Source organism: Chanodichthys erythropterus, chromosome 18 (assembly GCF_024489055.1).
Source record: "Chanodichthys erythropterus isolate Z2021 chromosome 18, ASM2448905v1, whole genome shotgun sequence".
In the NCBI taxonomy this organism is placed as follows: Eukaryota; Metazoa; Chordata; class Actinopteri; order Cypriniformes; family Xenocyprididae; genus Chanodichthys; species Chanodichthys erythropterus.
The window spans coordinates 36,873,761-36,899,831 of record NC_090238.1 but is presented as its reverse complement, the minus strand read 5'-3'; the positions used below and the strand labels follow the sequence as shown (position 1 = coordinate 36,899,831).

The 26,071-nt window shown below is 35.1% G+C and overlaps 1 protein-coding gene and 1 long non-coding RNA gene across 2 annotated transcripts in view; one reads left to right on the top strand and one right to left on the bottom strand.

Annotated features, from left to right (window-relative positions):
- Window positions 1-3,900: 3,900 nt before the first annotated feature.
- Window positions 3,901-9,333, top strand: LOC137006965 (uncharacterized). Its single transcript, XR_010892546.1, has 3 exons — window positions 3,901-4,434; window positions 7,440-7,550; window positions 7,973-9,333. It is a non-coding gene; the product is annotated as an uncharacterized lncRNA (long non-coding RNA).
- An 8,091-nt stretch (window positions 9,334-17,424) lies between these two features.
- tpo (thyroid peroxidase) overlaps window positions 17,425-26,071 on the bottom strand; it is a 55,882-nt gene continuing 47,235 nt past the window's right edge. Inside the window, exons 10-11 of the mRNA XM_067366933.1 lie at window positions 25,204-25,412; window positions 17,425-17,755 (exon numbers count right to left, since the gene is read on the bottom strand). Of these exons, the coding sequence (XP_067223034.1) occupies window positions 17,742-17,755; window positions 25,204-25,412 (223 nt within the window). The 3' untranslated portion in view covers window positions 17,425-17,741. The remainder of the gene's footprint in view (window positions 17,756-25,203; window positions 25,413-26,071) is intronic.

The following is a 26,071-nucleotide window of genomic DNA, read 5'->3' as shown; positions in this document are numbered from 1 at the left end:
CTGAGGAATGATTTGAAATGATTATCTGTGGGAATCAACAGCATGTCAGAGATGTATAGTATTTTTGAACACAGAAAATTGCTTTTAATATTATTTTGTGTAATACTTACTGACTTATTTGCACACTAACTAACCAACTTTGGTAATAATTATGAACCGTATCATCATTGTTTGTTTATCGTTTGCATTCCACAATCTGAATTCAATTACTGACACCACTGCAGGAAATTAAAAGTCAAGAGCATCACTGGCACTGAACGACTCGTTTCATGTGAAAATGTTCTGACTAAAATAATGATGATTGAATGAATCAGGACTATTGCTTTTTTTTTAAAGCATGTGATTGCAGACAGTTTCATCATCCAGACGGGTTCAAATGTCTGCCGACCTCTTCACATAAAACACACTGAGCCAAATGATCCGAGTGAAACAATGAAACGTCTCTTCACAAAGGAAATCACAGTGGGGCGGTGTTGAACATGCGGTGCTGTAAGAGAGACAGACACAGCCTTTCTATTGATACATCAAGTCTTGCATAAAGTGTGCGGGAAGTGAGCCACACACTCGTTCTCAATTAGCGTTGGTTGCCGCAACAAACACACTTCCCTGCGTGAGCAGTCAACATGCTAACAGACACACACTGACTCGTCATGTGTTTTCAGTCTCTGAATTAGGCGTACGATCGTTGAAGCAGGTTATGAGTTAATTGAGTGAAAATGCAAAGCCGGAGTTTGTTTGTTATGATATCTCTGTGCTTGAACATCTGCTTTTATGATTCAAATGCGTGTGTTTTTTCTTCCTCCCACTGAAATGTGCATGAATACATGCAGCTGAAGGAATAACAGCTGCACTAAAGCAATATTCCTGGTTGTTTGCAATGTCATAACAAAACACAAGTTTTATGTATTTATTTTAGACCATGTCAACTAAACCCATACTTACGGTTGGTAAGTGTGCAAAGACGTCTGATCAAAAAACTTAAAAAGTTAACTTTGCCTCATTTGTCTCTAAATGCATGTGCACATTTATCTCATTTAAGTCTTGACTCTTTCATGCATACTATTACTGAAAATTTGCATACCGTACTTAATATACATAGTGCAGAAACAGTAAGATTAATATGCTACTTTAAACTTTGGCTACAACATTTGGAGCAAATTCATTACATTGGTGATGCATAAACATAAGCTCTTCCATCTGGACATTTTAATGTTCTTAGAATATTAAAAATAAATTCAAAGTTCAAACAATGTGTATTTTTGGTGAAAATAAACTTAGGATAATATTGTAAGAAATGTTTTTAAGTAATGTTAATCATGATAGACTGGACATTTTAACATTATTAGAATATTAAAAATATGTTGGGTGAAAATAATGTTAGTATGTTGTAAGTTGCAGTTCTGTGCAGTGTTGGGGAAAGTTACTTTTAAAAGTAATGCATTACAATATTGCGTTACCCCCTAAAAAAAAGTAACTAATTGCATTACTTTTTATGGAAAGTAAAAATATGATAGTGCAAGTATATAACAATTGTTTCAAACTTTGACCTGTGGAGGGCAGTAATACATTTAGCAGCATCTACTTTACTAGATACTTGAATTAAGTAATCTAATTACGTAACTCGCATTACTTGTAATGCGTTACCTCAACACTGGTTCTGTAACCTAATAACAACTTTAAAAATGTCTGGACATTTTAATGATATAAAAACAATGTTCCCACAACCAAAATGGAATGTTTGGAAAATGTTTTTAGAACCTAAATTTGTTACCCGGGTAGACTAGTATCACTCTAAAAGACAACTTTACAGCTCAACTAACACAACTAACATTAAATAATCTATATATATTAAACAAGCTTTAAATGTATGATTTTAAACTCTCCTGCTTAATTGCATGCTAGACCTCTGTTATATGTGCAAAAATATGTTCTAATAACTAGGGGTGTGACGAGATCTCGCGATACTAAACTGTGACGAGATTTCTCGTCGAGGCGAAAAGTAGTCTCGTGATATTGCCATGAGTGTTAGGATGATTAGGAAAGAATATGCCACCGCTACGTTTACATTACGCCTCCACTGTCGTTTTGCTTTGTATTTAAATAAAAAACATTTAATTCAGTTGGATAACGGTCGCCGCAGCTCCATATTTACAGAGTTACGCGCGATCGCTGAAAGTGAAAGTAAACGCGAGTGCGCATTCAAACACGATTTCAATACCCCGCATTTTGAAAGCGGCTCCCTGATGAATGCAAATATCTCTCAATATGAAAGCTATTTTAGGCTGGGCAGTGCAGTTGTAACCATCTCTTAGCTCTGTATCAAAGAAAAATGTGGTTCTTATTTGCACTTTGAATATTGAGAGAGTGCGATTATGGTTGCACTTATTGTAAAGTGTTACCATGAAAACGAATAACAGTTTTCTCTTAATCTTATTAAGCACAAACAATAAGGTTTCATTTGTTAACATTAGTTAATGCACTGTGAACTATCATGAACTAACAATGAATGATATTTTTATTAACTAACATAAACAAAGATTAATAAATACTGTAGCACATATATTGCTCATTGTTAGTTGATGTTGGTTAATACATTAATGTTAATAAATGAACCTTATTGTAAAGTGTTAACATTTTTATTTATACTGTTTTTATTTCTATGATCAGTTTGTGGAAATGAGTTCAGTTAGGAGGTCAAAAGTTGTAGAAGCTCATAAATCATGTACAGTAGGGCTGAAGAGACTGAAATCATGCAGAAGAGAAGTCAGTCAGTTGAGTTAGTGGCAAAACCTTTTACATTACTTGAGGATTGTTGTCTTTTACTGCATATGATAATTCATACTCAGAAAGTAGAACTGAATGACATTCATTATAAGATGATTAGTTAAAACATTTCAAATGCACCTGCAGACTATTTTTTCTAGTCATGATTTCAACATTGAGGATTTCTTAAAAATATTGTGTAAAAATCTTGTCTCGTCTCGTCTCGTGAACTCAGTCTCGAGTCTCGTCTCGTCTCGTGAGATACCTGTCTCGTCACACCCCTACTAATAACGTTTTGCTAACGTTCACATTAAGTTATGAGAATGTTATTTCTGAAAGGTTGCTGAATTTTAAAAATGTCCAGTTTGAAAAAAAAAAAAAAAATGGTTTAGAACGTTTTTTTCTTGGTTAAGCGAACATTCTCAAAATTTCTGAAAAAAATCAGGAATGTCCAACTAAAGCATTTCAGAAAAAAAATAACTTCCACGAACGATATATGAGTAATGTTTTTGAGCTTATGTTTCAAGACTGATAACATAAAAAGAAAATTATATTAACATTACTGGAAGAATGTTTGTTCATAACTTTGAGAGAACCTTGCCAGAACATTAAAGCTGCAGTCTGTAGGTTTTGCCTCTTTGTCGCCACCTCTGTTCGAAACCTGCAACTGCAGTTATTTGCGGAATTATCATCTTTACGTGGGTTGTGCGTCGGCATGGCTCCTCAGCGCGGATGAATGTAATGTTTTGAGGAGAACGTTTGCTGTCAGTCACCGCACTGAAGGGTACTGTACTTCGCAATCACAGATTGTAGTCTTGGAAGTATGACCAAAATAAGAATTTTCACCGGGAAATATAATAAGTAACATGTCTACCACTTTTGTTCTGACCATCTGACTACTACTTGTTCTGACTACAGGCAACATGAAACTGGAAATACATGGAATATTCCTTTAAATAGGCTTGCTGTGTTTGTGGCATTGTATAGTTTTCCTCATTTGTTTTGAGGCACTAATGTATGTCGAAGAGACATGATCTTGTTCTAGCATCGTGTGCACTTTGGCATCAGGCCCAGCTCGATGTCTAACATCTAATGTTACTGTATGAACTCGTGTTGCGTGTGCGATTGAATCTTCCGGGAGGTTCACAGTGAGACAACATCCTGTTTTGATTGCGTTTCTCACAAACCCTGTTTTCTGTTACACATCAAACTCGGTTATGTTTCATAATGCTGTACTGAACACGTTGTAGCCTCCGGTCTTACTGCAATTCTTGTAGTCTAATAAATAATACAGAAGAAGTTGAGGATTGTTTCGCATCCTGACTCCTTACACTGATGAAACTGATTATTTTCCGAGGAAATACGGATGAGGTAGATTTCTCCAGACGTTTCTCTCCAGAATATCCAACAAGTGGGTTAAATATGGAGCATTAACTGCGCCTGTCGAGCAGCGCCTGAGGTTAAACATCCCTCTGACTGTAGGGAATATTTCATAAGTCTGAAACATAATCAGAGGCCATAATGAACGGATGAGAGCAGCGGTGTGTGGTGATCGCTGAGGAGGAGGAGGGGAGCGATCGCTCACTGAAGCGGGACTGTGATGAAGGGGGAGTGTGTGACCCTGTCGCGCTCACGCTGTTCCTGAACCTGCCGAGCTGCTGCTTCCAAAAGGTAAAAATCATAATTATCCTGCCTTTTAGGATATCTTGCCAGATTCTAAGGCTGCGTATTTTTTTTTTTTTACAATGAAATACTGTTACATGTACAGTTTTTGGAAGTGAAAAATCTTCTAAAACATTCTTGTGTGATACTTTTCATTTAAAGGTGCAGTAAGCGATTTCTGAGAAACACTTGAAATTTGAAATCTGAAATTTCTCTTTTGTAATGCCTCTCAGCCATCTCTCTTTCTTCAAATCTCCCTCTTGCTCACTCTCTCTCCTCCCCAATCATGAGTAGACACGCCCCCTTCTGCTGATTGGCTACAAGTGTGTTTTGGTTCCCGATCAGATTCAATTTCAACAGAGTTTCTCAGAAATCACTTACTGCACCTTTAATTAAGGGTGTGTTTACTTGACAACAATGTACTAAAAACTGAAGTTTTTCCTTTTGCGTTTTTCACGTACAGATTTGTCAAAATGATCCATGAAAAAAAAATAAAAGCGCTGTATTCTGCTGCCAGGCCAGTAGATGGCGATGTCACCTTGTAAGGAAACTACGTGCCTATGTGTAATACGCATGTGCATGACGTCACCATTTTCACGAATTTGTGTTTTTGTAGTTTACACAGAGATAATAATGGTTATAGTTTTTATACCGCCAAAATGCTGTTGCCGTGTAACAGACAAAACGCATGAAAAGTTTTCAGTTTTAATTGAAAACGGTGTTGTGTAAATAGCCCCAAATATAATTAAAGGAACACTCCACTTTTTTTGAAAATAGGCTCATTTTCCAACTCCCCTAGAGTTAAACAGTTGAGTTTTACCATTTTCGAATCCATTCAGCCGATCTCCGGTTCTGGCGGTACCACTTTTAGCATAGCTTAGCATAGTTCATTGAATCTGATTAGACCGTTAGCATTGCGCTTAAAAATGACCAAAGAGTTTCGATATTTTTCCTATTTAAAACTTGACTCTTCTGTAGTTAAATCGTGTACTAAGACCGACGGAAAATAAAAAGTTCAGATTTTCTAGGCTGATATGGCTAGGAACTATACTCTCATTCAGGCGTAATAATCAACGAACTTTGCTGCCGTTCCGTGGCTGCAGCAGTGCAATGATATTACGCAGCGCCCGTGAGCCCCTGCTTGCACAGGGAACATGCCTTGCAACCATGGAGACGTTTGTGAGAGACGCTGCGTAACATCATTGCACTGCTGCAGCCATGATACGGCAGCAAAGTTCCTTGATTATTACGCCTGAATGAGAGTATAGTTCCTAGCCATATCAGCCTAGAAAATTGCAACTTTTTATTTTCCGTCGGTCTTAGTACACGATTTAACTACAGAAGAGTCAAGTTTTAAATAGGAAAAATATCAAAACTCTTTGGTCATTTTTAAGCGCGATGCTAACGGTCTAATCAGATTCAATGAACTATGCTAAGCTATGCTAAAAGTGGTACCGCCAGAACCGGAGATCGGCTGAACGGATTCGAAAACGGTAAAACTCAACTGTTTAACTCTAGGGGAGTTGGAAAATGAGCCTATTTTCAAAAAAAGTGGAGTGTTCCTTTAAGATATTACTAGATAAACTAAACTAGATTGTTTAGGGGTCACACTTGGCTCCTGCGTGGTCAAAAGTGACAGAAGCTTTGAAATCTAACTTTTTTTGTTTTTCAGGAAAACCAATGTAATATGTTTTTGTTCAATAATATTTTTTGATTATTCTTCAAAGATTTGAGGGTATTTTATGATACTGTGCAATACTTTTACAGTTTTTATTAGCTATTTTTGCCCATTGAAAATAGTGCACATTTTTTTTATATAATATATTTTTAATTATTTTTCAAGCAGTATTCCATGTTAAAATAGTACGGAAGAGGATTAGGGCCAAGCAATAATAAAAAAATAAAACCATCTCGAGATTAAAGTTGTTAAATTTTGAGAAAAAACTCGTTAAATTTTGAGAAAAAAGTCTAAATAAAATGTTGAGAATAAACTCATTAAATTACGAGAATAAAGTCATTAAATTACAAGAAAAAAGTCGGTAAATTATGAGCACAAATTCGTAATTTAACAAATTTGTTCTCGTAATTTAATGACTTTTTTTCTCATTATTTAATGACTTTATTCTCAACATTTTATCTCGATTTTTTTTTCTCGAAATTTAACGAGTTTTTTCTTGTAATTTAATGAGTTTTATTCTTAACATTTTATCTCGACTTTTTTCTCGAAATTTAACAACTTTAATCTCGAGATGGTTTTATTTTTTTATTATTACTTGGCCCTAATCCTCTTCCATAAAATAGAGACAAGGCATTTAAAATCCAATTTTTGGAGGCAGATTAGTGCCATCTGGTGGGAGTAAAAAAAGAAAACGTATGTATTGCCATGGTGTAACCACTAGATTCCTATATAGCTCTATATAAAGTGGCTTATAAATTCTCTAGTGGTTTTTAGACATAAACACTTATTTGTTTTAAGCTGTGGAATTGGATTTATACTTAGACATTCTCAAAGCCTACTTTTTGTCAAGGTTTAGATTTATTTTGTTTGAAATGTTGATTTGAAGTGTCAGTTTTTCCATGAATTTTACTACAGTCAAACCTGAACAGGTTTGTCCATGATTTTTTGTGTGTGTTCACATTTTGACAGAGGGTTCAACAGTAGACCTCATTATGTTGCATGTTTTTTGTTGTTGTTGTTGCATGTTTTTATCTGAACATAAAATAAGTACAAAAAGCATCAATATGAATTAATACACATTTTTGCATGTTTAGTTGTGCAAATGATGTCTAATTGAAATGATGTGCATTTCTATTAATATACATTTCACAATATACACAAAACAAGTGGCGTGCATTGCATTTTGGGATACAGATTTTCTGATTTTCATTTTAGCAACTGCAGTAGTTCATCCAAATAATCCATGCACACAGAAAAAGCACATACTACGCACAGTACAGATAGAGCTGAAGTAGAGTGAGTAGTGTACTGTTCTCTTCTCTCTCTCATACTCTAGGGATGGATATGGAGAAAAACACGCAGCGCTCTCTTGTCAGGGCAGTGTGTGGGCCGACGCAGAGCTGAAGTGCAGAGGGACTAAAAATACAGCCGGCACGCCACTCACGAGGTGAAATTTCAATTAAGACACAAGCACTTCATCATTATTCCACTTGGCTGATGATTACGATCTGACATTTTAACACACGCAAACACGCTGATATATATTCTGCCACTTTCTTGGCGAGAGGAAGAAGGCAATCGTGCAATTATCACTTCAACCAGTCAATCATTTAACCTTTTCTTTGATAGATTGGCACACTTTTGATGAGGCCATAATAAGAGGGGGTCAAAAATGATACGCCCGGAAACCAAACAACAGCTTTGAAAGGAAAGCGATCGTGGATGCGCCCAGTAAAATGATAGAGCAGGGTTGTAAAACTGAAAGCGTGTAATAAAATGGCCTTTATGCTAACTTTATAGTGGGTTTTTTGAGAGGATAAAAGGCGCTTAAAGCCTTTTTTAAGGATAATTTTACTTCTTCTCCTTCAGGTTAAACTCGCTTTGAACAGTTGATGGCAATGCAGCTCTGGACTCTGAATGTCTGTTCTACTGATATCAGGAGTTTAATGGCTGACATACTGCTGGCCGTGGAGGTGAACCAACACTGATAAGACTCTGTGTGTGTGTGTGTGTGTGTGTGTGTGTGTGTGTGTGTGTGTGTGTGTATGAGTGTGTGTGCGTGTGTGTGTGTGTGTGTGTGTGTGTACTGTACAATCTCTCACTGAACACAAGCGCAGTGTTTCTCCTGCTCTGCAGCTGTAACGGCTCAGATAGACATTATAAAACTTTGCTTTGTGATAATCTTCAACATATATGTCATTAAAAAAATAAGGTTTTTAAAAGAGTAAAAAAAAACATGATGGAGATATAATTAATTTTGAAGTTTTATTAAGTGTTAACAATGAGATTATGTGGTTTTTGTAATCAATTAACACTGCTTTTGTCCTTTTTTACAAGATGGACAAAATGTGTCACCAAAAACAGTCATTCGGTTTAACTTTTTAAGTTTTTAAAATATTACAAGATTTTCCATGTTTTATAGCGGTTGTACCGAATGACCTGATGTTATGAGCAATTGAAAACATACATTTTTCAAATAGTTAAGAGAGAGTTAGTTACTTTGCTTCACAACCATGTGATCGTTTGCAGACGTCTGAATGATGTCACATCCTGTCACATGATATTGACCGCATGACTTGATCCAAAATGGTCCCTTTATATTGGTTACTCCGAATGACATCAATGAAATTTATTTTTCCGGACATTCTTTCTCATAACAAAGCAACGACTTCTACACATCATTTTAATACCATTTTGCACTATGTTGATATGTGATGTTATAAAATCACGCCAGAATAAAAAAATATTAACATTTATTACATTTTAAGGTATTTTAATCACAAATGAAATGGCTGTATTGGTCTTTGGACGGTTAAACTGAATGATCTTTTGACACTTCAAAATCGAAAACTATATGTAGCAAAATATAATTAAAACCTTCTGGATTCAATAAAAGAGATCTAGTTGTACTACCTTACATACTTTGGGTGTCATATCCTTGTTTTTTTATTATTATTATTAAGGCCTTTGGACAAAAATAAATAAATAAATAAAAGAAATGACCGGTCATGTCATTGAACCATGACATGATTTCTGATCTTCAGATTCTTGCGTCGGCAGCATGCCAATTACCAAAAGATTATCATTTTTCTCCATCAATTTGTTAAAGCTGAACAAATATTAATGTGTAGTGTTAAAACTCATATAAACTCTTATTTTTGTACTTTAACTTGTGACTTGTGTTAATTGTATTTTTTGTTAATATTTTGAATTTTAATTATATTTTTCTGTTGTCACTTTTAATTAATTCAGTGTTTTGGTAATTTTGTTGTGTGTTTGTCATTTCTATTAGTTTTTTCTTAAATATGTCTATATAGTTATACATTTTTATTTCCCTTTTGGTACTTTATGATGAGAAATGTTTAAATAGCTCAAATAAAATAAGTTTTAGTATCATTACTATTTTGAATTAGATTTTATTTGTATATATATATTTTGTTTTCACTTTTATTTTAGTCAACATTTTAGTAATTTTGTTGTGTGTTTTGGTCATTTTTATTAATTTATTTCCTTAAATATGTTTATATATATACATTACTTAACTTTTAGTAATTTTAGTACTTTAAGTTAAACTAAATTAATGAGAAATTCTGCCTTGGCATAGCTGAAATATATAAATAAATAAAATGTCCAGTTCACAGTGCATTAACTAATGTTAACAGATTACATTTCATCTGAAAACAAATGTCGAGAAGATTAATATTAGCTAAGCCTAAGATTAATAAATATTTTTGAGGTATATTGTTCATGTTAACTAATGTAGTTACTAGTGCTAACAAATGAAACCTCATTATAAGGTGTTACAGACTGAAGGGTAAAACTATATTGTCATGCAGCAGACATTATGCCTATATGATAAACATGCAGTATTTTTAATTTTGCTTTATGCCTTGAGATACTGCTGTCTATATTTGCATCAGATGTGTTCAGAACATTGTCTTTCCTGAAAAGTAAAGGACAACATAATGGAGGTTTCCTAAACACAAAAAGGAGAAAATATTCTTTGATATGAACAACGAAGCATCAAAAGCAGCTCTATTTTAGCGCTGTTACATCTTTCTCATTACAGCCTCTACGTTCACAGTCACACAGAATTTAAATGCACAGCCTGGTTAATAAATCATACAAGAGATGATCACTTTAACATGTAAAAACCCTCGTGTAACGTTTAGAGGAACTGTAGATCCCGATGTGGTTGTGTTTCAGCACGATTCTGTACGGAAGAGTGAACTTAACAAGCTTGAGTGAAAATGAAGATTAATTTAATATTTGCATTTTCACTGCGGTACACGCATGAATATCTGCAACACTCCTGGAGAATGTTAAACAGGCTCAGGTTGATCAAACAGACACAGGGCCGTGTCTCCCTTCTTCATTAGATGGACTGTGCTTCAGTTCAAATGCAGTCTAATGCTCAGAATACCCCATTAATGTTACAGTATGCAGTGGGGACGAAGTAGGCTTTATTTACTTTATTTTACAAGCATCTAATTTACCTAATTTATAAGAGTATTCACTGATTCATTGATCCGTATCTGTTCAGAGAGACTCAAAATGAGCCAAGGATATCGAATCTTGAGTGCGGACAAAAAGTTAGTTACTAGTGACGAATTTAAGTATTGATTATTGTAAATTAAAATCATGACTGTCAGTTATGCGTGAACTAAACTGATGTTAAAAGGCAAGCTGGTTAAGCCTTTTGAAATGGTTGAATGTGGATTAAGTAAGGAATAATTGACGACGAGTTGTTGAATTAATAGAAAATAATGCACTCCTGTGGTCGTAAAGTGGCCACTCTTGAGTAACTTACATTGTTAAACTATTTTACTGATAAAATCGACAGAGCAGCCAGTGCTGACATGTTTCTGTGTGAGTGTGTGTACGTGTGTTTGTATGGAAGCTTGTTTCCACCATGAAATTAAAAAAGGTTATTGAGAGAAGGTACTTTTCTTAGTTAACAACTGTGAGTTATAAACTCAGAATTTCGTGATACAAAGTCAGAATTGCGACTTCTGACTCTATATCTCGCAATTCTGACTTTCTAACTCGCAACTCTGACTTTATATCTCGCAATTCTGACTTTATATCTCGCAATTCTGACTTTATAACTCACAATTCTGACTTTAAATCTTGCAATTCTGACTTTATATCTCGCAATTCTGACTTTAAATCTTGCAATTCTGACTTTATATCTCGCAATTCTGACTTTATATCTCGCAATTCTGACTTTATATCTCGCAATTCTGACTTTATATCTCTCAATTCTGACTTTATATCTCGCAATTCTGACTTTCTAACTCGCAATTCTGACTTTAAATCTTGCAATTCTGACTTTATATCTCGCAATTCTGACTTTAAATCTTGCAATTCTGACTTTATAACTCACAATTCTGACTTTAAATCTTGCAATTCTGACTTTATATCTCGCAATTCTGACTTTAAATCTTGCAATTCTGACTTTATATCTCGCAATTCTGACTTTATATCTCGCAATTCTGACTTTATATCTCTCAATTCTGACTTTATATCTCGCAATTCTGACTTTCTAACTCGCAATTCTGACTTTAAATCTTGCAATTCTGACTTTATATCTCGCAATTCTGACTTTAAATCTTGCAATTCTGACTTTATAACTCACAATTCTGACTTTAAATCTTGCAATTCTGACTTTATATCTCGCAATTCTGACTTTAAATCTTGCAATTCTGACTTTATATCTCGCAATTCTGACTTTATATCTCTCAATTCTGACTTTATATCTCGCAATTCTGACTTTATATCTCGCAATTCTGACTTTATATCTCGCAATTCTGACTTTATATCTCTCAATTCTGACTTTATATCTCGCAATTCTGACTTTCTAACTCGCAATTCTGACTTTAAATCTTGCAATTCTGACTTTATATCTCGCAATTCTGACTTTAAATCTTGCAATTCTGACTTTATATCTCGCAATTCTGACTTTATATCTCGCAATTCTGACTTTAAATCTTGCAATTCTGACTTTATATCTCGCAATTCTGACTTTATATCTCGCAATTCTGACTTTATATCTCGCAATTCTGACTTTCTAACTCGCAACTCTGACTTTATATCTCGCAATTCTGACTTTAAATCTTGCAATTCTGACTTTATAACTCGCAATTCTGACTTTAAATCTTGCAATTCTGACTTTATATCTCGCAATTCTGACTTTATATCTCGCAATTCTGACTTTATATCTCGCAATTCTGACTTTATATCTCGCAATTCTGACTTTCTAACTCGCAATTCTGACTTTAAATCTCGCAATTCTGACTTTATATCTCGCAATTCTGACTTTAAATCTTGCAATTCTGACTTTATATCTCGCAATTCTGACTTTATATCTCGCAATTCTGACTTTATTTCTCGCAATTCTGACTTTCTAACTCGCAACTCTGACTTTATATCTCGCAATTCTGACTTTATAACTCGCAACTCTGACTTTATATCTCGCAATTCTGACTTTATAACTCGCAATTCTGACTTTATAACTCGCAATTCTGACTTTATATCTCGCAATTCTGACTTTATATCTCGCAACTCTGACTTTATATCTTGCAACTCTGACTTTATATCTCGCAATTCTGACTTTATATCTCGCAGTTCTGACTTTATATCTCGCAATTCTGACTTTATATCTTGCAACTCTGACTTTATATCTCGCAATTCTGACTTTATATCTCGCAATTCTGACTTTCTATCTCGCAACTCTGACTTTATATCTCGCAATTCTGACTTTATATCTTGCAATTCTGACTTTATATCTCGCAACTCTGACTTTATAACTCGCAATTCTGACTTTATAACTCGCAATTCTGACTTTATATCTCGCAATTCTGACTTTATATCTCGCAACTCTGACTTTATAACTCGCAATTCTGACTTTATAACTCGCAATTCTGACTTTATAACTCGCAATTCTGACTTTAAATCTCGCAGTTCTGACTTTATATCTCGCAGTTCTGACTATATCTCGCAATTCTGACTTTATAACTCGCAATTCTGACTTTATATCTCGCAATTCTGACTTTATAACTCGCAATTCTGACTTTATATCTCGCAATTCTGACTTTATATCTCGCAACTCTGACTTTATATCTCGCAACTCTGACTTTATATCTCGCAATTCTGACTTTATATCTCGCAATTCTGACTTTATAACTCGCAATTCTGACTTTATATCACTCAATTCTGACTTTATATCTCGCAATTCTGACTTTATAACTCGCAATTCTGACTTTAAATCTCGCAATTCTGACTTTATAACTCGCAATTCTGACTTTAAATCTCGCAATTCTGACTTTATATCTCGCAATTCTGACTTTATAACTCGCAATTCTGACTTTATATCTCGCAATTCTGACTTTATAACTCGCAATTCTGACTTTAAATCTCGCAATTCTGACTTTATAACTCGCAATTCTGACTTTAAATCTTGCAATTCTGACTTTATATCTCGCAATTCTGACTTTATAACTCGCAATTCTGACTTTATATCTCGCAATTCTGACTTTATAACTCGCAATTCTGACTTTATATCACTCAATTCTGACTTTATATCTCGCAATTCTGACTGTATAACTCGCAATTCTGACTTTATATCACGCAATTCTGATTTCATATCTCACAATTGTGAGTTTAAAACTTGCAATTCTGAGGAAAAAAACGTCAGAATTGTAAGATAACCTTTTTTTTATTTTTTTATTTAGTGGCAGAAACAAGTTTCCAGACATTTGAGTGGGACAGAGAGCAGGAGAAAGAGAGTATGTTCCTTCCTTACATAATAAAATGTAATTTTGTGACAAAAAAAACATGGAAATAATTAGTTGTTTTAATTCTGTTTACTATATTTATTTGCTTGATCAGTCATCGAAGGGTTTTTTTTTTTTTTTGCTGTTGTAGGCTGTAAAGACTTTGAAATAACTGAAATAATTTGGCAAAGAAATATGGCCATGAAGAAAATTGCAGACCTTAGAACATTTGTCAACCAATCAGATTCAAGCATTCAGAAGCCCCATAGTACAGTATAACACAAATAAATGTCCATGCATCTTCCCCCCTGCCATTTTCAAATCATATAAAACTAATATGTTTGCATAGCATTCATGTTAATGCATTTTGCCCCATGTGAAGTCTGTACATTGTATTTTTCTGTAGGCTACACATAAACCATAACTTTGTTAAACAGACCACCCACAGTTCGCTCACTGACCAGCTGATGAATTTTGCATCCAAAACTGTTAAGCACTTGATTTAATAACATAGCAGCGCAACTTCTGAGAGTCCAGTGCATGGGTTTTAATCGATCCGCTGGGAAATAAAATCATGTTTAAAAGGTACTGGGTTGATACTACGAATGCTTATGAAGATGTAGTCAAGAGGAAGAAGCTCTTAGCAGCTGTATATTCTGTACAATCAATTTCTTTCATCTGTCAGATTCATCTGCCCCTAAAGGCATATAAAGAAAAAACGAACTGTGGTCATGTGACCTCTTCTTTCGCTTCATGTGGGTGTTTTCGGACGGAATAAGGTGCAGGTGGACCAGTCGTCTTTTCTATCTCCTGCTCGCTGTGGTCATCTACGCAGAGGCATGTGTTTATTTGTTGAGATGAGTCAGAGGCGATCATGAGGAGCTTTTGTTGCAGAGCTGCTCTTCTCTCACATCTCAACTGCGTGAGGCAAGAAATTGTTCAGGAGCATGTGTAGGAACCTGAGGGCGAATTTTCAGAACACTATAGCGCAACACCACTGCAAGCATCTTTCCCTTTTGCTAGAAAATCTCCCAGAATGTCTCTACTAGAAGGTCTTTTTTACATTTTGCATGCATTGATATTTTGGGGATACGTATACTGTAGAATTCATTTACAGGTTGATTCTATTTACCTTTTTAAATGGGTCCTATTATCCATTTTTTCCCCGTATTCATCTTTCTTTAGTGTGTAATGTTGATGTTTGAGTATGAAAAAGAAAAATGAAAAGTCCCAAAGCACAAAGTTATTTTCTATATCAGTGTCAATGTTTCTGAACTCTCTGAAACGCCTCCATTGTAGTCTTGACTTTTCTTCCTTGAACGAACACGTCACAAAATTCCTCATTTAAATAATTCATATGCAGAATAAAGGGGCGGGGCCTGGTTGAGTTAAGTTAGTAGTGTGTTGAAACTGCCGGTTATAGTAAGCGGCGGGACATCTCGCAAACACCAATCATGACACAGTGCTTCAGCCGACCAATCAGAGCACATTGTGCTTTTCAGAAGGAGGGGCTTCATAGAGACAGGAACTAAACAGAGCGTTACTGACAGACTGGGAAGAGAGGAGCTGCAACAATGGAGAATATGAGGAAAATAATGTGTTTTTGAACATTCAAGCATGAAAGCCTGTTCTAATAGAGCCTGAAAACAAAACCAACAATTTGTAAAAAGGAATAATATGGCTTCTTTAAATAAATGATCTTGGTAATTTCCGGAAACTTTCCATGGGAACTTAATCTAGGGAATGTTTGAGAATTTATGGGAATTCATGGGAATTAATTGGATACTTCTTTAAATGAATGATCTTGATAAATATTCTCAAACTTTCTATGGGAACGTCATCTGGGGAATTTATTTTTGGGAATTTTGGGGAATTAATTGGAAATTTCTTTAAATTAAAGGTGCCATCGAATCAAAAATTGAATTTACCTTGGCATAGTTGAATAGCAAGAGTTCAGTACATGGAAATGACATACAGTGAGTCTCAAACTCCATTGTTTCCTCCTTCTTATATAAATCTCATTTGTTATAAAGACCTCTGCAAGGGTTGGACGGTGATAATTTATGCAAACTGCATTAAATCTGTTTTTTTTTTTTTTTTTTTTTTTTTTAACTAAGATTATGCTGCAAGACTTTTTTTTTCACATTACATTTAAATTCCCTGTAATAGGCTAAGATGCAATTTAGCAAATTCCCAGTTTATTCCCATTAATTCCCATATATTCCTGTTAATTCCCATGGAAAGTTTCCAGCCTTAAATTCCCACAAGTGTGCATCCCTATTCTTGATGTGAATGATTCATCAGTATTAAAATCAAATCAAATTGTAACTTTTTCAACTTCTTAGTCATAAATTCTACCTGTTAATTTCCACCATCCAATCTTTTTATTATTTTGCATTAAATATCCTGTTCAAAGTGCTGTACAGGAGCATGACAAACACAAATTCATTACGAATATTGTTGGTAATATATCATAATAATCTGCATTTTGACATTTCAGAACAATTGTGAATTCATGCTTCTGTTTATGCATTTACAGTACGTGTTTATGAGCTTTACATTATAGGTAACCAATAAATAGACTGAAATTATACTGCTTAGATCAGGTAGAAAGATTCTTGAAGTACTGTAACTGCACTTATTCTATGCAGAATGATTCATACAGTCTATTGCATTAGCAGACTTTATAAAGGAAGTGCTGTGTGGTTTTTTGTGTGTGTTATCAGTGATCCACATACACAAACAGTACAGACGCATTCATTCTGAATAACAGATCTGCTCTAATTAAGCATGTGGAAATGCTGAGATTGCTCTAAGAGCTCCACGCTACAAATGCTGCTTTGAATTACGGTGAACAGGAGAGAGGCGTAATTGGTCAACACATCAGAAATTGCAGTGGATTGCCTAAAAGGCTCCATTTTATTTAATTCCGGCCGTCTCATTTTCCAGAACTGATTGCTTTTGTATTCCATTATCTAAAACAAAACCAGGACAAGATATGGCTGAATGCAAATGTGATGCCTATTTGTGTCAAAACTGGAGGAGTCCATCCTCACCAAAGAGTTTAATTTCAGGTTTAAAATGTAAATGTAGCCTACATCTGTTTGAATAGATTTGTACTCATTTAATAGCAAAGAAAGGACATTGCTTTTGGTTTGAACACTCGGTTCATCAGGTATTCATATGGTATGGTTTAAATTAGCTCACGCTCTGGGATTAGTAGCTACTACTTAGTGCACTAACTCAGTAGCCTACTTAATTTGATTGCACCATTTTCTCTTGATGCAAAAGGGTGTAAACACTCAAATTCTTACTTATTTGCTTACATACATTTAGGATAAATTTGTATATTTTTAATAATAAATATGCATGGATTATACGCAGCTTAATGCAATAAAGTCACAAACTGGGAAATGGACATTTATTGCATTTATATTTTAGTTTTGAAACCAGATATGATGGTGAACTTACATTACTCAACATACAGTGAATTAATACATTTTAATCAGTAAATGCATTTTACATGGAGCTACATGGTCTTCGGTTCAGAGTTGAACTCATTCATAATTGCTTTGAAATGATACACTGATCAGTGCTTTTGTGCCGTTGGAGAATGAGGCAGGTAAAGAATATTAATCCATCACTAATTAGGGCCTGTATGCGCTCCGTGCAGCTCAGTGTATTATATTCCAACATAATGAGAGTCTTGATTCATCCGATCTGTACGAGCGTCCTGTAGTTACATGCTCGATGTTCGGCAGCTCTTTTTTGTCTTAACGGTGTGTCATTGTGCGGCATGTCAAAGTTCTTGTGCCTCTGGTGTCGCTGACGGCATCTCGGAGAAACCGCCACTCGTCTTGCAGTCAGAGTCTCAAGTCTGCCAAGAGAAAAAAAGTCAATTAATCAAAAAGAAATTCTGCACATTATCGCATGCATCGCATGCTTGGATCCATGGTTATATAGTCTATACAACAAAAGTTATAGACTATATAACATAGAAATGGAGTAAACTTGACTGAAGGGAACACTAATCACTCTAAACATTTTAAACTTTTACAGCTAAATATAATTAAAACATGCTTTGACCTAAAGCACAGATTATTTAAGAGCATCATCAGAGCCCCGCAGCCTGTTATTTGAACCCTCACCACCAAACTTGACATTGTAAGTTCTTGCTGTTAATATTTTAAGTTGCCCATACTAAATGGCATTAAAATGTATTTATTTTTTTGAGTAATGCCAGTTTAGGGCTCTTTCACACAGAATGCAAGATGCGGAGCAGTGGAATGGGGAAAAACACAAGGTCTTGAGATGCATTTTTTTTTTTTTTAAAGTTGGACTGATTTTAACTTGAGTGCTGCATTTTTAGAACGCTGTGTCATGCGTGAGATGCTGCAAAAGACGCAAGACGCGAGCGCAGCTGTCATACATGTCGTCCGTCTAGCGCGTTTACACACAAAAACAATGGAAAAGTAGTGAATAGGAATGGAAAAACATGTTCTGTGTGAGCGCCTCCTTATTCTGCATTCAATAGTTCAACTTTTAAAATAGAGTGACAAAATGGAAATTAGATTTTTTTTTTATTTTTTTTTTTTTTTTATACAGTGAAGTTACCAAATATACTATTCAACTCATATCTGTCCTTCAGATGATGTTGTTGTGTGTGTACTATATAAGCATTGTTAGATGACTTACAAATTGTAATCCATTACTGTAAAAAATTGTTAACTTCGTAACTTGGTTGCCTATATATTTTGAGTTCATTGAAACTAAACATTTGAGTTAATACAAAGAAAGAGATTTTGTTCTCTTTCTTAGTATTAACTAAATTTTCATTGAACTCAAAATATTAAGACAACCAAGTTACTTTCTTTGTGTTAAAGGTGCCCTAGAATTGAAAATTGTATTTATCTTGGCATAGTTGAATAACAAGAGTTCAGTACATGGAAATGACATGACGTGAGTCTCAAAATCCATTGTTTCCTCCTTCTTATATAAATCTCATTTGTTTAAAAGACCTCCGAAGAACAGGCGAATCTCAACATAACACCGACTGTTACATAACAGTCAGGATCATTAATATGTACGACCCCAATATTTGCAAATGCCAGCTCATGTTCAAGGCATTACACAAGGGCAGCCAGTATTAACGTCTGGATCTGTGCACAGCTGAATCATCAGACTAGGTAAGCAAGCAAGGACAAGAGTGAAAAATGACAGATGGAGCGCTAATAACTGACATGATCCATGATATCATGATATTTTTAGTGATATTTGTAAATTGTCTTTCTAAATGTTTCGTTAGCATGTTGCTAATGTACTGTTAAATGTGGTTAAAGTTACCATCGTTTCTTACTGTATTCACAGAAACAAGAGCTGTCGCTATTTAAATTTTTAAACACTTGCAGTCTGTATAATTCATAAACACAACTTCATTCTTTATAAATCTCTCCAACAGTGTAGCATTAGCCGTTAGCCACAGAGCACAGCCTCAAACTCATTCAGAATCAAATGTAAACATCCAAATAAATACCATACTCACATAATCCGATGTATGTATGCAGCATGCATGACGAACACTTTGTAAAGATCCATTTTGAGGGTTATATTAGCTGTGTGAACTTTGTTTATGCAGTGATAGAGTCGAGAGCTCGGGAGGGGGCGGAGAGTGGGAGCAATTAAAGGGGCCGCAGCCTGAATCGGTGCATAGTTAATGATGCCCCAAAATAGGCAGTTAAAAAAATTAATAAAAAAAAATCTGTGGAGTATTTTGAGCTGAAACTTCACAGACACACTCAGGGGACACCTTAGACTTATATTACATCTTGTAAAAAAATGTTCGATGGCACCTTTAAACCAACAAATCGATTACATGGTGAAAATTGTAGTTAGTAACATAATCTATTAGATTACACATTTCTGACTACTTTTTTATTACTTTTGATGTAACTCATTTGCGCACAGATTAGAAAATAGGATTATTTATATAATAATACAAGAGAAAGAAAATATATTCCATTCTTTAGCAACATAATGAAGCATATTAAGCATCACATTACGTCAGGGTTTCCCAAATTGGAGCTTGTGAGTTGAGGAAAAGCGAATACACCTAACTGTAAAAATTATTTGTTGGTTTAATTTACGAAAAGTAACTAACCTGATTACCTTAAAATGTTGAGTTCATTGAAACTAAAAATTTGAGTTTTAGGGATTAGCAGAAACTCAAAATGATAGTTGATTTGACACAAGAACATAAAACTTTTTTTTTTTTTTTACAGTTTTACAGTTGCAGTTACAATTTTACAGCTCAATTAATTGTTTTTATAAATTAAACGGCGTATATTGAAAAGTATTATGTGATCATTTAAGAAATTTCTCCTTATACAGAATCTTGTTGGTTCTTTAAAGTCAAGGATATGGTACCATATAGAACCCCATTGAGCCTTTTTTTCTAAGAATGTGTTCAATTATTGAAAGCCATTTTTGTCATGTGGGCGTCGTGTGCCATTGATGCCCTGAGGACCAGGCATCGATGTGACTTCCATTTTACTCACTCAATCTCCTCCAGAGGACATGTTCTGAGTCGACAGCAGTCTATTTCATAGGCATCTTGAGCTTCGGGACTGAATAAACACTGTAGATGGGTTGAGAACGGGTCGGGACCCGTGATGTCAGGAGGCCAAGCTAATGCAAACCTGCCATGTTTCTCCATCTGGCATGACGTGGACTCTCATCTGTGCCGTACCAACCGTGGGATTTGCCTAATATTCATTAGAAAGATTAATTTCTATTGCACGTAACAGGTGCGTCTGCTAACGTTAATTGTTTTGGCAGCGTCGCAGGCTCATAATGGATCAATATTTATCATTGGGCTGGATTCCAGTGTCGAGATTACAAGCGTCGGCGCTGTGAGAATTACAGACTCTGAGGAGCGGCGAACACATTGAAAATGATTGTTACTACACTGCATGAGCTGCTGCAGTCCAACAACCTGTGGCCCAATAATGTCTGTGTGAACAAACCAGAATTACTGAACAGGAACAAACATCCGTCAAACTGCTGCTGGTTGCCAGAGCAGAAATGAGCAGTTACTGAGATGTTAAGGTGGTTTATAGGTGTTTTCTTACAGTCTGAAGTGAAAAGAGTCCAGCAAAAGTCATGTTCTGCAGTTTCTAGATATGGCTCATTGACCTCGCCTAGTGATCCCAATGCTCCAAATAGCATTTAAACACATAAGTATCTTTATTTGTATGTTTTCTGAGAGGAGTACCTTTCCTTTGTCCATGAAAAATGTGAATGTTCATAGTGAATTCTCAATGGCAAGAGCCTGAACCAATGAAATGTGATTTTCAAACTCATGCTGATGTAAATAAAACATTCTTACTCACACTGACTAACAGATCAGAAGCATGTGCACAAAGACAGTGTGCAATCTCGATATACATATTTACATAAAAATTATCTGTCATGTCTTAAGTGAACGTTTGGTTAACTGGGAAAAAAAAACATCTGATGTGTAACATTATATTACATCCGTTTGGTACAGTAGGTCTTATAATATAGGCTTTGAATTGGCTCTTTCACTCTTTCTCCTCTCCACCTACAGCTGGTGTGTGGTGAGCGCAGGAGAGACTCCTGATAGCGCAAAAAATGAACGTACGGTACACAAGAGTAAATACAAAGTGTACGTTGTTAGTCGCCAACAGCACAGCAGCTCCAGACAATCAAACCCAGTGTTACTCACATGAGAAGCAGAAACAAAGCAGCCTCCATGTCTGTTTTCAGACCTTCCCGCTTAGCTCTCTCAAGCACTAGAAATCTTTTCTAATATTAACGCGGGTCCTTTAGTGCTTGCCCAGTCATAGACCTTCATACCTTCATGATATTCTTCTGAACTCCTTTGTATTGTTTCTCATCTCTCTTTCCATTTTTCTTCAAATGTCCCTCTTGCTCGTTCTCTCTCCTCGACCGTCACATGCCCCCTAATGCTGATTGGATACACGTTTGTTGTTGGTGTCTGCCCGACTAACTTCCAAACAGTATTTTTAGGGGCCAAGCACCGAAGGTGCGGAGGCACCTATTGTATCTGTTGGCGTTCTTTTTATTTTTATTTTCGATTCTTCTTTTTCATCTTCTGCTCTTGAAGTCTATGGCAGCCCATTGAACCACTTGCGGGAAAGTTGTGAAATTTGGCATACTTAGAGGACAGTCTGACCTTTGTCCATAGCAAATTTGGAGTCTCTAACTCAATCCCTCTAGCACCACCAGCTGTCCAAAGTTGCACTTATGTTTATGCTAATAACTTTTGAACCGTAATGGCCAGAAACTATAAAAATCTAGAAACCTAGAAAAATAATTTTTCCCTCTGATTCCTTGGGTCAAGACGAATGCATTAACGTCATGAAAATTTAGAATTTTCTGAAAAACCTACTTTTTTTTTAACTCCTCCTAGGCCGTTGCTCCAATTTCCACGAAAATTGAATCAGATCATCTTCATACCATGCCGACAAAAAGTTATGGAATTGGTGTTGATTTGTCAAACCGTTCTCGAATACCACGCAAACAAATTTTACGTAGCGCTTGCGAAAACAGACACAAGCCTGTATCTCCTCAACACTTTATCATATTCAGACCAAACTTGGTACATATCATCACAAGCATGACCTGAGGCATCATGCAGTGTTTCGGCGCAGCGCCACCTATTGGTGCGGAGATATGAAAAATAGATAATTTTGCTTATATCTTCTGATGGGTTTGTCCAAAAATCATAAATAAAAAAATCTCGTTAGATTCAGGGCATCATGCTGAGTTGAATGATATCCAATTTTCCTATATCGGACCTTTTGACCATCGGCCATTTTTAATTTTGTGCTAAAATGCTGTATTTTACGAACACATTAATGTATCTTTATTAAACTTGGTAAGGGGTCATCAGCACAATGCCCTGAAGGAGCCTGAGAAGTTTCGGACCAGTGCCACCTTGTGGCCAAGAGTTATAACAAAATTTAAAAAAATGCTAATAACTTTTGACTATTTTAACTCACTGTAATGAAACTGTATGGTCTCAATGGTCTCAGTTGATTCCTTGGGTCATGCCGAGAACACAGATATCAAATTTGCCATAGTTGGCTGAACTTCCTGTCCGCCATATTGTTTTTCTTTAAAAACCTACTTTTTCGAACTCCTCCTAGACAGTTGCTCCGATTTTCACCAAAATCGAACCATATCATCTCAACAAAAAGTTATGGATTTCAAGTCGATACGTCAAACCGTTTTCGTATACTGGAGCAACGAATTTGAGGCATGATGCAAAAATGACTCTTGAAGCTGTATCTCCGCAATGCTTTGACATACTGACACCAAACTTTGCAAGTGTCATTGTCACCTCACTCTGACCATACCACATTAATTTGGTCACAGCGCCACCTATTAGTCGAAAGTGATGAACCAGTAAATCCTCATTTTTGATCATTTTTCAGCTCTTTTGCCTAAAATGATCTTAATAGGTCTTTAATCGCTCACTGTTGCAGTTGGTCTGATGCTCTCGGCCGTGTAGGCTGGCTTGTTGTGCCGCTTTTGTGCTTGACCCCGTAATTGCTGCTTGCAGCTATATTTTAAAAATATGTCTGTTTTGATATTTGTTCAATGTGAGTCACTGAAAAAGCTATATTGGTCACACTGAAAGATTTCCTGAAAGCCTTTTAATAAAATTTGCGGTCGGTAAGATTATATAATGTTTTTGAAAGAAGTCTCTTCTGCTCACCAAAACTGCATTTATTTGATCACAAGTTAAAACTAATACTGTGAAATATTATTACAATGTAAAATAACTGTCTTTCTATGTGAATATTTTGTAAAATGTAATTTATTCCTGTGATCAAAGCTGAATTTTCAGCATCATTACTCCAGTCTTCAGTGTCACATGATCCTTCAGAAATCATTCTAATATGATGATTTTCTGCTTCTGATTATTATCAATGTTGAAAACAGTTGTGCTGCTTTATTTTTTTACATTTTATTCTTGATGAACAAAGTTTTTTTTATTTGAAATAGTATCTTTACTGTCATTTTGATTAATGCATCCTTGCTGAATAAAAGTTTTAATTTTATAAAAATCTCACTGACCCCAAACTTTTGAACTATAGTGGATTGCAAGTAAAAATGAAAAATGGTCTTTTGTCAGAACATGACACATTCCGCAGAGTGTTCACACTTAGAAAAAGCAGCAGATTTCTCATTAAGATTCAAACAGTGATTTGTGTTTGAGAAGTTAGGGTGACGAAACAATTATTACCATAGAAACAGATTATGTTACACCATCAATTTGCCACACTGGGGATAAAATCACAGCTCAGCGTCTCACCTGGGACCGCAGTTTGAACACAAGCGATTTAACTCATTCATTATACTGAGTGAATCTGCATGTCTTTTATTCCTCATTGAGACTGTGTAATTCCTCAAATTAGAGCCTCTTTGGTATTCATGAATTTCCACAGTAGTGTTTGGCTGCGTTTGCACATGGACACATAAAGTAGGCTGACATGAAACTTCAAGCAGTGTCCTGCAGTGTGACATGCTTCACTTCATTTAAAGTTATTTTGAAATGCAAAACTATTTCTAATTATTATATGATTATTATGCATGCAGCGTTTGAGTTAAATTAATTGGAAGGCAACATGGAATCATTTGTTCCATTATTTAAAATGAACTAGTGAAGGAAAAGATGGTGAAAAACATGACGCATAATATACATTTTTCTTTGTAAATACACCACCATTCAGAAGTTTGGAGTCAGTAAGATTTTTCTTTAAGAAACTATTACTTTTATTTAACAAGGATGCATTCAATTGATTTCTGAAGGCTCATGTGACACTGAATATTGGAGTAATGATGCTGAAAATTCAGCTTTGATCACAGGAATAAAAATAATTGTTTAATAAAAATAATATAAAAATATATAATTATATAAGGTAAAATATATTATGAATTTTATATAATATATAGTAAAATTATAATTATTTTATAATGTTATATTTATATTATTTTAATATTTATATTTATTTTATAATTATATTATAATTAAGTTGATTTCTGAAGGATCATGTGACACTGAAGACTGGTGTAATGATGTTGAAAATTCAGCTTTGATCACAGGAATAAAAATATATTTGTTTGATAAAAATATAGAATTATATAAGATAAAATAAAATATGAATTTTATATAAAAATTATATAAGAATATGTAAAGACAAAAAAACAAACAGTAGTGTATATGTAAATTTTAACCTAATATCTCAGTCTAAAGACAGCATGTCACATACGTACTGTCATCAGGTTGCTCTTTCCATTCCTCCAGATCCAGTGACGGGATGTTTCCACAGAAGAGAAAGTCCTCCGGGTAAGTTTCTGCTCTGAACGGATCAAGAGGAACCTCCGTCACACCACTGTTGTCACAGATGACACGAGACAGAGAGTGCCTCTGTAGTTCCTGTCTTTGTTTTGGGGAAAAGACACCAGGATGTTCCCACCAGAATCTGAATAACACCAAGAATATCCACATTTTGATTGATACGATGTGTTATTCTTATCATTTTGACATGAACTCAGACAAGTTAAAGGAATCATTTGCCAAAAAACATCTCTTGTGCTTCAGCAGTTGGAATGACATGACAATGACAATCGACAAAAGCAAATCTTGTTTAAACATTTAACCTCTGTACTGTACACAGTTATTGTACTAAACTGAATTAACACTGAACTGAGCTGAATAATGAACACAACAGTCGGGTTCCGGAAGTAAAAAACTGAATTTTAATGACAACTTCTAACCATTTAAAGTCAGATCTATTGTGAGCTCTGAGGTCATTAATCAATGGTATTTGCTTATATTGAAGACATTAGTCTGCATTATTTTAACTTAGATTTAAAATAACAGTGATTAAGAGTGGAATTCATGTTGAAAAACTACAATACCCATGACGCTGTACAGAAAATTCCACCAATCAAGTCAAAACAAGCAAAACGTGTCAAAAGCTCCGCCCACTACCATGAAGCAATGCTTCATTGGATTGTAGTTCTTTCCCTCACTAAAGCTGTTAAGTAAACAGCCCTGCTCTTTTGTATTTTTGTCCATTTTTTCAAATACTTTTTTGCTTCAAATCAGAGTTTAATGTGATTTTTCCTTGTAGCTGAT